Source organism: Electrophorus electricus, chromosome 7 (genome assembly GCF_041902795.1).
Source record: "Electrophorus electricus isolate QZ-2024a chromosome 7, ASM4190279v1, whole genome shotgun sequence".
NCBI lineage: Eukaryota > Metazoa > Chordata > Actinopteri > Gymnotiformes > Gymnotidae > Electrophorus > Electrophorus electricus.
In genome coordinates this window covers 25,302,936-25,316,522 of record NC_137503.1, presented here as the reverse complement: position 1 = coordinate 25,316,522, position 13,587 = coordinate 25,302,936, and the positions used below count along the sequence as shown (strand labels likewise).

The 13,587-nt window shown below is 39.6% G+C and overlaps 3 protein-coding genes across 28 annotated transcripts in view; 2 read left to right on the top strand and 1 right to left on the bottom strand.

The window, feature by feature from the left end:
* The first annotated feature begins 1,164 nt into the window (after positions 1 to 1,164).
* Positions 1,165 to 8,687, top strand: moxd1l (monooxygenase, DBH-like 1, like). Its single transcript, XM_026998179.3, has 13 exons — positions 1,165 to 1,639; positions 2,154 to 2,300; positions 2,916 to 3,068; positions 4,768 to 4,851; positions 4,966 to 5,121; positions 5,441 to 5,543; positions 5,689 to 5,855; positions 6,156 to 6,247; positions 6,346 to 6,442; positions 6,730 to 6,789; positions 6,967 to 7,097; positions 7,193 to 7,301; positions 8,148 to 8,687. The coding sequence occupies exons 1-13, from the start codon at positions 1,367 to 1,369 to the stop codon at positions 8,292 to 8,294; spliced, it is 1,719 nt and encodes a 572-aa protein (XP_026853980.2). The 5' UTR covers positions 1,165 to 1,366; the 3' UTR covers positions 8,295 to 8,687.
* A 135-nt stretch (positions 8,688 to 8,822) lies between these two features.
* On the top strand, positions 8,823 to 9,832 carry LOC113570291 (dual specificity protein phosphatase 23-like). Its single transcript, XM_026998611.3, has 2 exons — positions 8,823 to 9,358; positions 9,544 to 9,832. The coding sequence occupies exons 1-2, from the start codon at positions 9,086 to 9,088 to the stop codon at positions 9,766 to 9,768; spliced, it is 498 nt and encodes a 165-aa protein (XP_026854412.1). The 5' UTR covers positions 8,823 to 9,085; the 3' UTR covers positions 9,769 to 9,832.
* Positions 9,833 to 10,699: 867 nt separating this feature from the next.
* The window catches only part of afdna (afadin, adherens junction formation factor a), a 73,667-nt gene continuing 70,779 nt past the window's right edge, over positions 10,700 to 13,587 (bottom strand). For 22 of the 26 annotated variants that reach the window (XM_035524275.2, XM_035524266.2, XM_035524267.2 and 19 more), the window contains 2 exons: positions 12,553 to 12,640; positions 10,700 to 12,338 (listed from right to left, as the gene is read on the bottom strand). In XM_035524275.2, coding sequence (XP_035380168.1) covers positions 12,182 to 12,338; positions 12,553 to 12,640 — 245 coding nt within the window. In that variant the 3' untranslated portion in view covers positions 10,700 to 12,181. The remainder of the gene's footprint in view (positions 12,339 to 12,552; positions 12,641 to 13,587) is intronic. The other 4 variants (XM_081718041.1, XM_035524276.2, XM_035524270.2 and 1 more) reach the window with 2 other exon arrangements.

Here is a 13,587-nt window from a genome sequence, read left to right as displayed (position 1 = left end):
AACCATTTGCGATTTGGTTCTAGACGTGCCGTGGTTATTTGTCTTAGATACAACTGTAAAATTTGCCATCTAAATTAAATTGCGTGTCTCTTAAAACCGTAGATTTCCTTCAGGTACTTCAGATGAAGTTAAATTAGCATTGGCTTAATAACGTTCAGTACTTTGTCAAAGTTGTAACTTTCTGGAAAGTCAGAGGTGAAGTCGTGATACCTATAAGCAATTTGGTGGTGTGTTGAGTTCGCAAACTTGTTTTCCTATAAATGGTGACGGCGACCTCTAGCGGTCCTGAACTGTAGCGACAAATTAATTCAAACCAGGACCTACCCGTTCACACAAACACGAATCTGCAAACAAGCGTCCCGGACTTTAGACTAACATTTGCGAAACACTTAAATGTTTGGCTGCAAAGGCTGTAACTAATGGGTGCGGGTGAATGCTGCGCTCAGAAGAGACTGCTCTCTTCATAATACTGACTCACAGCATATAATCTATAAATCACACGGACTAAGTTTTCATTTAAATGTTTCGCAAATGTTCTGCGAAAAAAAAAATCAAGATGACGTAACATGATTGCTTTAATGTGAGCGGGAGAAGTAATTTGGCGGTGTAGCTCCGCTGTGTTGTTTGAAAGGGTTTCACCGTTAACTAAACAAAAAACAGAACTAAAACAAAAACTAAAAAACAACTGTTTTTGCCTAAAATCGATACAGAAATGGAACCAGGAAATTGCTGTAATATTCTTGTTTATGTAAAGCGCTGTTACCTTTGTGTATGAAATCCAAATAAACTCTCACTTTGGGACCAAGAAACCTGAAATGTAGTATATGTTCCTGTTTTGTACACAAGTGCATTTTGCACGACAGCTAAAATGTGTGTAATTGTCTCGAAGGTGAACTGCTTGCGTGTGTTTGTAATGATGTGATAAATTGATTTGTTTCATGTCAAGGTTTCTTCCTCTAGCGCTTAATGAGTTTTTCCTGGCTTATGTCGCCTCTGGCATGCGCTTTGATTAAAAAAAAAACCCCCAAAAAACGCTACAGCTATAAATATATATCGATTGTCTGATGAGTATGTGGATTTTGTAAGTGTAGTTCTGACTCAGGCTTCTGAGCCTTGTGTGGCGTTATCCTCTGCACTTTATGCTATTCCATGAATACCAGGAAGTGACTGAAGCTCTACAGTAAGAGCAACAGAATACAAAAGGTCTCTGTATAATTCGGTGGCACAGTAGAGTTCCTGTCCCTCTCTGAAAAAACCTGACAGACACAGTCTTGTCGAACACAGATACAGTGAGAGAGAGAGAGAGAGAGAGAGAGAGGGAGAGAGAGGGAGAGAGAGAGAGAAGCATTCACTGTTAGGGAGCACTATGAGCTTTGTTTCTGTTCTTATGCCCCTGGTCCTGTCCATGGTCCATGTGTCAGGGGTGGCTGAGGACCCACTGCTCCCTTTCTCTGAGTACCTGGACCAAGACAGCACCATCAGGCTCAGCTGGGGCTTTGACACCCAGAAGGACTCTATTCTCTTTGAAGTGAGAGCGAGGACCACTGGCTGGGTTGGCTTTGGGTTCAGCCCCAACGGGGGCATGGATGGAGCTGACTTAGTTATTGGAGGAGTGGACACCAAAGGCTTATATTTTACGGTAAAATAATTCATATGTTCAGAAGCAATGTTTTGGCTATTAACTTTTTAATAAGTAAATTATAAGCATGGAGTTTAATTTTATATATATATATATATATATATATATATATATATATATATATATATATATATATATAAAATAATTATTATTATTCAGTTGAAACTAATATGAAATGAGAGGCTGGACCTATTCATGGGTTCTTGTATGAGGGGTTTAAACATTATTAGCCTATCTATTAATATATAATTCTAATTCTATTTTTGGATAAGAAGATTGTAACAGTAAAACATTTAACATTTAACTCTGAACTCGGCAACTGCATTATTTTAAAAATGTCAGATGTTTGCCCTCTTCCAGTGATTCCTTGTGTGATGGACCTGCTGAGACAAATAACATAAATACCTTTAAATATAACTACTGTAAACCTGATACTGAGACTAGTGTATCCAGCATTCCCTGATGTAGAAATGAGAAAGAAACCCTGCTTATGAATGCTCTGTGCTGTGTTTAGGATAGGCATGGTGTGGGCAACTCCCTGCCACCTCTGGACAAGCAGCAGGACTATAGACTCCTTGCTCTGACCGAGGCAGATGGACAAACGGTGATGAAGTTCGAGCGCTCCATCAGGGCCTGTGATAAATATGACCTCCCAATCACTGTGAGCAAATTATGCCGCATTCGCTTTACCGCTTTCTATAGCATTCACAACATTGTCAAACTGCAGCAAATATTGTGTTACACTGGCAATAAAGGGCAAAGCTAAGAATCAGCAAGCCCTATTGTGGTCTACAGGTGTCCTGTGCAAAATGGTCCCAAACAGAAGGGAATTCTGTTGCTCTCCCTGCATCTCCACAGGGTATCTCAGTGTTGTACAGTAGACGACTGCTTGTATTCATTAGCTACCCTCCTTTAGTTTTTGGCTCCATGGGATTTATACTTTTGAGTATTAAATTGCATTGTGACCTGAAATTAAATATTCTATCTTTAGTGTACTTTTATTACTGCAGTCATGGACAGCTGTATTATTTTCTTCAGAGCTTGACAAGTATTTTGACTGCGCTCCTGTCAGCTATTCACAGTTGAGCTCATGCAAAGAAAAAACATTCATGTCCATTTACTGTTTTTCCGCATGCTGTCAAATAAAAACAATTTTTTTATTCTGCCAAATAAAAACAACAAAAGCATTATTGCAAAAACTTGAGAATAACATGAGAATAACTTTCTGAGATTGTGAAAAGTGTACTGAATCAAATCTCTCCTGATTTCTCCCAAGGAAGTGCCAATAAAGCTGATCTATGCATATGGCCAGAGTGATGACATTAGTTACCACAGAAGACAGCGGGGCACAAAGGAAGTGAACCTGTTGAAGTACATGCCTCAAGCCAGGATTTCCGACAGCAAATACTTTGACCTGACTGTGACCAATGTAAGGCTGATTTATTCTGACATGTCTGACTCTGCTATGTTAGTTCATGTTTACCACTACTATCATATCTGTTAGGATATTATGTTTCAGCAATTGTCCAAGTTTTCATCGATGGTCAGATTCACACTTTAAAACTTCAAAAGCTTCAGCAACACTACTGTGTCTGACAGTACTCGTACTAGTGTAACACACACTACAAATCCACTGTCATTGTAATATCACTGCTTTAATAATAATACCTGGTCAGCAGTGGTACTGTAGCTAGAAACAGACCAGTGATGAAAAGAATAGGGGTTGTGTGTGGCAAAAGATAGGCAGAAATAATTGTACACCTGTAAACCCATTCAAATCCAATCTTAAAACAACTTATTTCTAGCCTACAGCTTTCCTCAACCGTAATCTTTGGGTTTGTAACGCTGGGAGGCTTGGAAAGATGCAAAGGCGAGCCGTGTAGAACACAATAACGTTTATTGACAGACACAACGAAGACAACGTAGCACATATGCTCATGTAAGGTTCAACACGGACAACTAACAATGACTACACAAGACTTTATATACATAAACCGTAACGACACGAAACGAGGAACAGGTGATACACAGGGCGAGCGTGGCCATGCAGACGAACGCACACACACGGGATGAGGGGGCCATACTGTCACAGGGTTATGATATGATTTAAGTATCATATTATTATTATTATTATTATTATCACTGTTGTTATTTTTATTATTACTAATCTCTGCTAAGATATAACGTAGCCAGTCAGTGCAGGTTGAAGGTGTTTCTAATAAAGTACTTGGTAATTATGATACTTGTGGTAATTAGGATAATTAAGAGGTAATGCAGATTTGTGTATATGCAGGAAAGGACTGTCCATGTGTTGTTGGGAATTTTGTATGCTTTGACAAATCTTTCAGAAATACCTTCCATACAGGTTTTCAAAGCAGCCTGTATTTCTGCCATTTACTTTTAACTTATGCCACTGACATGGTTTTCACAGATTTAACAGATTTGTGTTTGTTAGCCTGTATTGTTTGCTGCTTTGAATTTCAAACGCTTAGGAATCAAATGCAGTTACCTGATACTGAGAAACTCAGGGAAAAGTTTAACTGTTTGAAAGGGTGTCACTCGAGCCACTGCTGAACTTTTCTAACAAAACACTGAGAAACAAGAGAAACAAAACCACTTTCAAAGCTGCTTAAGAGGTACAAAGTTCTTACAAGCTTAAACACACAGGAAATCAGGAGATGTTTAACAGAAAGTGTCTGTGCATGCTAAACACTTTATAGTGCATAGTCTTTATACAAAAAACTAATAATGCAAATAAACATCAACACAATAAAAAAGTAAAAGGTACTTCAGACAAATTGAAGCACAATTAAGCACTTACTACCTTTAAGATGCCCTCCATCTCCACCAGAGCCTAAACTGGGGTTGGGGTCAACTGTACAGGCACCCCCCCCCCCCCAAAAAAAAAAACAACAAGCTGCCAAAGTTCAAAGAACTTACCATGGCAGTACTTTTATTCTCGAGCAAACATACTTTCTGTTCTCATAAATATTTGATTATTTTGTGTCCTCGTTAACCTAACACTTGGCACTGAAAGGAAGCATGTGGTCATTTTCAAAGAACATTACCGTCGTTGCAGTGTTATGTTACCGTGTGTGCCAAACTTTTCTTTTAACCTTCCACTACAGTTCACTATACCCTCCAAAAGCACACACTACCACTGCAAGATTATGAGACTCCCAGCACTCGATCAGAAATATCACATCTATCGTGTAAGTAGCTAGGTTATAGTTATGCCACTACATTTCAGCTGTACCAGCTTAGAGTGCCAGTGGTACATTTTAAGAAACCTTTGTCTGTCAAATGTGCAAGTTTACTATTTGCAGGTGGAACCATTGTTGGAGAATCGAGACCTAGTACATCACATGCTGCTATACCGCTGCCCACCGACTGTGACTACACCGTATGAGCACGCATGCTACGAGACGGAGGAAGCAACCGAGTGCTACCAGGCCGTGGCAGGCTGGGGGGTGGGAGGAGGAGTGAGTGGCAAACACTTTCTGGGGGGTGATTTTACAGTTACCCTCTCTCATTAGCTTCGTCTGCGTGGGTCATTTGGAAGTTTGGACTAAGAATGAGCTGCCGCGTTTCTGTCTCACTGACAAGTGCGCTTCCTCTTCTTGCACCTGGGGAGCGTGGACGTTCCAGATCAGTTTTTAATTTTCTTCTTATGACGCAGAGCCCATCAAACCTGAACCGAGTAATCAAGAATGAATAGCTGTAGCTTTGTAGTGACTTCTGAGACAAACGAGGAATGGGCTGGGAAACCCTGTTCTAGCTTTGTGTTTGCCACATCCTCAGGCCTTTGAACTTCCTGAAGTGGCTGGCATCCCCGTAGGGGGAGATGGAGGGAAAATTCTGTATAGGCTTGAATTGCACTACAACAACCAGAATCAGAGTCCAGGTAATCTAAACCCACCCTTAACTGAAACAAAGCCTTCATTCCCTGAAGGGGGTACATATTGTATTACTAAACCTTTCATCATAGTAGAATACCATTAAAATAGGTTTGAAAGAAAGCATGCGAGCTGTTTCTCCTGTATGTGCAGGTATTGTAGACAACTCAGGCTTCCGGCTCTATTACACCGCTCAGCTGCGTGAGTATGATGCCGCTGTCCTACAGGCAGGACTAGCAGTGGCTCCTGGGTATGCAATCCCACCAAACGCATCGGCCTTCCTCTCCTATGGCCTGTGTGACACCCACAATATTCCCCAGGTACAATAAGCATTTGTTCATTTTCTAATACCGCAGTCAGGCTTACTGCTTAGGTCCAAACTCCAGTTATGTTCTTTGCGTGATTGTCATTCAGATTAGTATCAAAAGGGTGACAAAATATAGGCTTCTAAGAGCGAACTAATAAACCTAGTAAACTATTAATTAAACCTCAAACACTGTGTTATTAGAAGACAGACTGTGCAGGTTTAAGTGCAGTGAGGTGTAAGGTGTAATGTGTGGGAGGTTGCGGGAGCTGTCTGGAGCTGTTCCGCACAGTGTCTCATGCCTTGTGCTCTCCAGGTGCTCTCTGAGCCCACCCGGGACATGCAGGTGTTCTCAGTCATCCTACACACCCACCTGACTGGACGGAAGGTGCGGGTTGGCCACTTCAGGTAGTAAACAAGAAACCAAAGTAATGTTCCGTTATAACTGATAGATTTGATTAGAACTACAATATGGTTACGCCCTTTTGTGTTCTTGTCTTTTTTAGGGACGGAGAACAGATTGATTTCTTAATTACGAATGAACACTACAATTTTGAATATCAGCAAGCCATAAATCTGGGAAAAACAAAGACAGTTCAGATGGTAGGTGTCAAGTTAACAAAAGGTAATCACTGTGGCTGCCTTGGACTCACATATGCAAATTCACAGGAATTCATACAGTTTAACTTGTATGATAGTTTTGCATTGCCTCTTTTAGCAATTTGCCCCCTACATTTAATAGTCATTGAGTACTTTACATTTTCATTGTCCAACATTACAGTGGAGACATCTTAATGACCAAGTGAAAAACTAAATATGCAAAGGATTGCAAAATGTCAAAATGTTATTTGTATTATTTAAATCAAATTAACTTCATTTTCTCCTGACAGGGTGACAAACTCCTGGTGGAATGCACATATAACACCAGTAGTCGATCAGGACTTACTTGGGTTCGTAAAATCAGACAAAGCTTTCCAGAAAGTTAGTGTGAACAAATATAAAATGGACAGAAGAAATGACTAAGCCACTTTGAACAAATTTAGCCAAAACATTAATAGACCTTACCATTTCTTTCTCCTCAAATTAAGATGCTTGGAATTTCAGGCAAATGTTATTCTTCCCAACAGGTGGGGTTGTCCACTATTAATGAGATGTGCCTGGCCTTTCTCTACTACTACCCAGCAATGAATCTCAGTAACTGCATTAGTTTCCCAGACCAGAAAGCCCTGTTTACCAAGATGGGTGTCTATAATGCAGCGTAATACAGTGAACATTCCTGACTCTATCCCACTTGTGTTTGATTGTTATTCCTTCTTAAAGAGCTCTTCTCAGTGTCATCTCTTTACTTTGCAGAGACTGGATTAAAATGATGTCCACAAAGACATGGAATGAAATGTCAATCAATGACTATCAGCAAACACTAAAGATGATTCAACAGAACACAGTAGTGGGAAATGTAACGGTAAGTACCAGATAATGGCAGCCTTTTTTTTCTACTGCTTTCCTGCCAAATGCTACAAGCAGACTTTGAACCTAATCAACAGCAGCGACCTGTCTAGCAGTGTCACAGTAACTAGAGCTGAGGTGTAAGCTTAAAGACAAATCACCACTCATTCACCACTTCATCGATTCAACTGCATGGTGGGAAATTCCTCTGCCATTTAAACTTTTGTGGGTACTTCAGGAAACTCATTAGGGTCACAGCAATTGAGTTTCAGGTACAAAATTGGTGCGAACTACTCTGAACGGATGAAGAAGCTTGGGTGTGTGGCAAACATCTTCAGTTATATTACAAGTCCTGTCACCGTGACATACGATTGAATGACGTGGATGACTATAACTCTTCTTAAACAAGCAGGGACCTATACTGGAGATTATCAATTGGTTGGGTATGCTACACCTCGATATGGTCATAAATGAACTGCAGATCTGAACTGTAAGTGCACCACCAGGACTATTTTTAGACAGATACAAACATAATGGTGTGCATGCAGCCTTTAACGTAAATCCAGCTAGTCCATAAATTCAGGATGCATTTTGCATTCAGGGTACCGACTTCTATCTAATCGCTAGTCTGAAGTCCTAGGCATTCCCCAGTGCAGCGGGGAAAAAAAATCATTGACAACAGCACATGTAGTGTTCAGTCAGCCTGTCTACAATATACAATATGAACATTTGCTATAATCTGTTTTACTAATATCCTTGGGAGACTGTGGCCCTCCTGCAGTTCCCAAACATGCCATTTAATACTTAACCTAAATAGGCCCATGTCTAATCCCATTTACATTTTTACCCCCCACGACTGAAGGACCACGCATCATACAGCACAGGGATTATACCTGAGCTCAAAGCAACTTCGTCTGTGAGCTGCAAAAGGAACCGTTCTGAGGTGACGAGGCTGGCCGTGAGTTCACGGCTGCTCCTCCTGCTGACAGCAGCATACACACTCACATAGCACTTTTTACAAACCCCACCGGGGGTGCACAGGGGCGCATCAGTCAGACCACTACAACATAAAAATTCAAGTGGTGTTTGAACGAGTAGTACTTGTTTTGCTGACTTTGCCTAATGAAGTTTGACTGGAGAAAAAGTAATTATTACTGTATGCATCTGATCAATGGGTATACTTGGGTATCTTTCTAATTTACTTAGATTGTTCTTCAGAATTAATGTAACATAACAGATTAGTTTCATAACGCACCTGCGTTAATGTTCTCGGTTGATCAATGTTCAGTTAATTAAAAAAAAAGTCGCAAGTTTGTTTTAATTTATATTTATTCCATGTTTTGTTCATCTCTTTCCTGCACGGATATCTCCAAACAGTAATAAAAATAATAATGAACGTCAATGTAATTTCTTTAAATGTCTTATTGACATGGCCAGACAGCGCGATTGAGGCGAGGAAGTGTTATAGGAACGGATTTCCCAGAATCAAAGCTAATTAATAGGCGTTACATAAGGGACAGTTCTGTTGGTCTATTGTGGTGTAGCTATTATTGGTTTTGTCTTAGCTTGCGTTACGTAGCAAAAAAACAAAACAAAACAAAAAAAAAAACCCCACCAAAAACCCACGAAATCACAGGCGCGTTTCGGTCATCTTCATCCGCAGAAATGGCTGTATCTAAGCCTGCGTTATTAAAGGCGTTCCAATTTTTCACGTATCTGCCAGGTGATCCCGAAGCTTTCGAAATAACCTTTTATTTTGAAGCCGCATGGGAAGTGTAGCCGGAGTTGACAAAGGATAGGATGGCGAACGCTTCCGTACCCCCACTGAATTTTTCCTGGATAGAACCGCAGCTCGCTGGATTAGCATGGCCCTCCAGGATACAGCATTATCGCTTCTTAATCGGTAATGGAATTAAACATCTGGTATGCTTGTGTGAATCAAAGCCTCCACATTGCAACAGCATTCCGGAACTGACGGTGCATCATCTTAGCATAGCAGACTTCAAGCCACCTAGTCTGTCTCAAATCCAGAGATTTTTATCCATCGTTGAAGACGCTAATTCCAAAGGACAGGTAAGAATTTGGTTATACTACTAAACCACTGGTCACTGGAAGATGTAAAGTGTACTTCAGCCACGTAGCCTGCAGATGTCCAAAACTCTGGCTGTTAAAACGACAAAACCTAAAAGATACAGAAACAAATAAATAATAAAGCTGACGTTTGTTGCCTTATGCTGTGGGCAAACCATTTTCCTTAGGGTGTTGGAGTTCACTGTATGCATGGTCATGGCAGGACAGGAACCATGCTTGCCTGCTACCTGGTGAAGGTGAGAAACATCACAGGAATGGAGGCAATAAAGGAGATCAGAGAGCGTCGTCCTGGGTCCATAGAGACAAAAGAGCAAGAGCAAGCAGTGTTGAAGTTTCAACAATACCTTCACGAGAAGAACTGCTCTGACTGTGCGAATACTAAGACACAATAGCAGAAGATATTGGTGACAAAAAAAAGCATTGCATTCTCATTAAAAAAAAATTGCTTATCACACACATTTCAGTGTTTTGCATTGTAAATCTGTTATTTATAAGGACCATGTTGCTGCATCACTAAAAACCTAAGCACATAATGGCAAGTTTGACTATTAGTTAACTGCAGTCCTAAACATTCCCTTGGTACTAACCTAATCCTTCTTGAGCTGAACTGGGTGTGTAAAGAGCAGGAGAAACCGGTATCTGTGCGGCAGGGGGGCTTCAGTTCAGAGGCTGAGAAACCCTGTGTTAAGTTATTAAAGATGATAATACAAGGAAAACACTTATGTAATGGAGGTTCACACACCCATGTGAACAACAAGGTCATTTTGTCTGCTTAAAAGAGCATCCTGTAGTTCCCACCCAAGTGTACTTACATGTGTAGCAGTAAGCTCCGCGTAGGTGTGGTTTTTATTGTTGCTACAATGGAGGACAGTTTTTACATTTTCACCTACTTTTGTAATCATTTTATTTTTCCTGGTGACAGGAAATGTTGAAATGTTTTATACATTAGAATAAAACATTTGAACATAATTAGTTATGAATGCTTATCTGGTTCAAGTGGGCTATGTATGTGTTATAAATGTTCTGTAAAATCCTGAATTAGGAGTGTTAAAGTGTAAGATATGTTAATGTTTAAAAATGTCACTTTTTGGACAGATAACTTGAATGCAGATTCCAGCATTTAGACTCTTGTACAATTTATACTTGTACCACTAGTGTCTTCACTAAAAGCCTGTCCTGCACCAAGTATCTTCAGTACAATTCCAAAATGACAGCATAATTAGTTCTGGATACTGGTGATTGACTGTGAATGCAACTCTGATTACCCACATAGCTAAGAAATTAAAGCACTTTCCCTACAAAGAAAAACAATCTTACAAAAAGTGTATTTTTTGGAAAATCTGCATTTATTTATGATTTACAAAAGCCTAACGTAACAACCATTAAAATGAATCAAATAAATTCTTTAACCTAAAATGGAAAACATGACTGTATGTGTCAGTTTTAAAGCAGAAAAATGATATTGACACTATAGCCTTATGCATCATTTAAATTTACAAAGTTTGTGAACTCTGAAAAAATATTTACACAAACACCAGCAAGTCTACACCATCATTGGAGATACAACCACATCTTCAATGCAAAGACAGTCTCCAATACTGTAGTCCAAGAAAATTTAAACTCAAAACAAGCATAATTAGGGCTTTTCTCTCAAAGGAAAAAATGAGACAATTTTCTGATGTTTGCTTTCCACTGATCAATTTCCAAAGCAGACAGTCCAGGCTGTTATAAATAGAAAATAATCTATGTAACTGTCATATACGGTTATACCAAATAAACACCTGCTAAGCAAAAGCAAGGCTTGTGTGTCTTTCATTTACCTGTTCGCTGAAATCATGTCTCTGGTTTTATCACATGCTACCATCAAACTGCTGGTTACTGTGTCAGCTGGTCAGTGTGTTGCTCAAATATGCAAACATCCATTCAGTTCAATCAACTCCAAATAATAACAATAACAACAATAATATTAACAACAACAACAATAATAATCATCATCATCATCATCATCATCATCATCAAGGTGGGAAAATAGAAAACTCTACATATTATAAAACTGAAACCTTTTCTTCCCCTGGAATGATATACTTGCCAACAAGTCAAAATAAACATCACCTTCTGGGTTTGAAAGCCAAAGGAAGACATTTCCAAATCATGCTAACAAGGTTATGTGCACTCTCTACAAGCAGAAAACAATTTAAATAGACACATCAGAGGAGACCAAAGTCAGACAGTGTATGTGAACATACAGGAGATGCCGACAGCAGTGCATACATGTCCAATCTGTGAGAACAGATGCACAATTCACCCATGAGTTATAGATCAACAACATACTATGACCAACTTTTTCCTTTGTGTGTTCTGTACTGGGAGAGGATATTGGTGTGTTCTAATTCAGCACGTATTTTAAGAAGGAGAGGGAAAACGCATGTGGAAGTATGCAGATACAGCATAACACACCACCATAAAACATCCTTACTGAGTGATATTAAAAAAAATAAAATAAAATGTGACAATGCATCATTTTTCAGAATAACATTTCACAAACAAAATATGCATTTTCAAATTCATCATTAATATAATTAAAAACATTTTTACAGTGCTTCATTATAACATCTTTGATACCTTTGAGGGAAGTCACACAGTATTATCGCCCTTATTGTGACGAAGCTTCTAAATGATACTTACTGGTCCAGTTAATCCATACAATTCAAAAGGAGCTTGGAAATCTGTGGGAAGATCTGGCGGGGTCCTCTTTTTCCAGTGCTGGATTAGGGAATGGCGCTCAGTACTGCAAAGGTTCCTGCCTTACTGCTTAGTGTTCAGTTCGTTCTCCAGCTCCGTGAGCTTCCGTGAGGCCTTGACTTTGTTGGATACCTCCTTTCCCTGGGAGAAGAGTCTCTGGCGCTCCTTGAATGTGAGATTCTCAGGGGCTCCGCCTATCAAATTCTCTTGATCCTGACCACTGCAACAAGACAAACTATTTTATCAACATGTGACCCACAAAACATGAGCTCGAAGCCTCAGAAGTTCCCAGATTTGGACATTTTTACAAGGGCTGAAGTGGTCGGTTAAAGCACACTTCCCCAAGACGTTTCTCCCCAGAAATAACAGAATGATTTGATTCCAGCAGCTTCAGTTTATAATATTTTTGCGTTCTGGTCAAGTGAGATACTCACCCTTTGGTCCACTTCTCCCGTGGGTCCTTGAAAACGTCTCCTGATCCTACAACTCCTGCTGTTGTGTTTCCAGTGTACAAATTAAATCCTGTTTTAGTTTTAGCAAATGGTGACAAACAGAATGCACAGTGAATTTTAGGACTAAACACACACACACACACATATACATATATCTACACACACATTCATATACATATATCTACACATTCATATATATATATATATATATATATATATATATATATATATATATATATATATATATATATACACACACACACACACACATTCATATACATATATATACACATTCATATACATATATATATATACACACACACACACACACACACACACACACACACACACACATACATATATATACACACACACACACACACATATACATATATATATACACACACACACACACACACACACACACACATATATACACACACACACACACACACACACACACACACACACACACACACACAGAAGCGTATGGCAAGTCCAACCCCTTACTGCATTACAAATGCTGCTGGTTTACACCGTTAAGCCACATGGCTGCTGGAAATACTGACACCTCTGCTACAGTACATGTCCATACTGCTGTATACTAAATTTCATCAGAATACTCACTCATTCTTGGTATATCAATTAACACAATCCTAATAAAAACATCATCCCAGTCAACCTTAATTGTAACCCAGCAACCTTTGGTAATGTTTCAACGAGTTGCCTTTATTGCAGACCAAAAGCTGAAGAGCTGGGAAAAAAGCATTCTGGGTTCGTTTTGAAGCACCTAACGGCCTGTGGACGAGCAGTCTAAGGTGGAGGTCACCTGTCAGTCTGCACCTCTAACACCACATGGGCTTCTGTGCACCCATCGACCTCGAAGTAGACCAAAATGTCTAATGGTTCCCAATACCCAATAAAGTAGTTGTGGTTGGTACAACCCCAATCCAAACGCTTGTAGAGGATTGATTTTTCCCCCCCTTTTTTTATGGATAATGAAATTAAGTGGGAGAG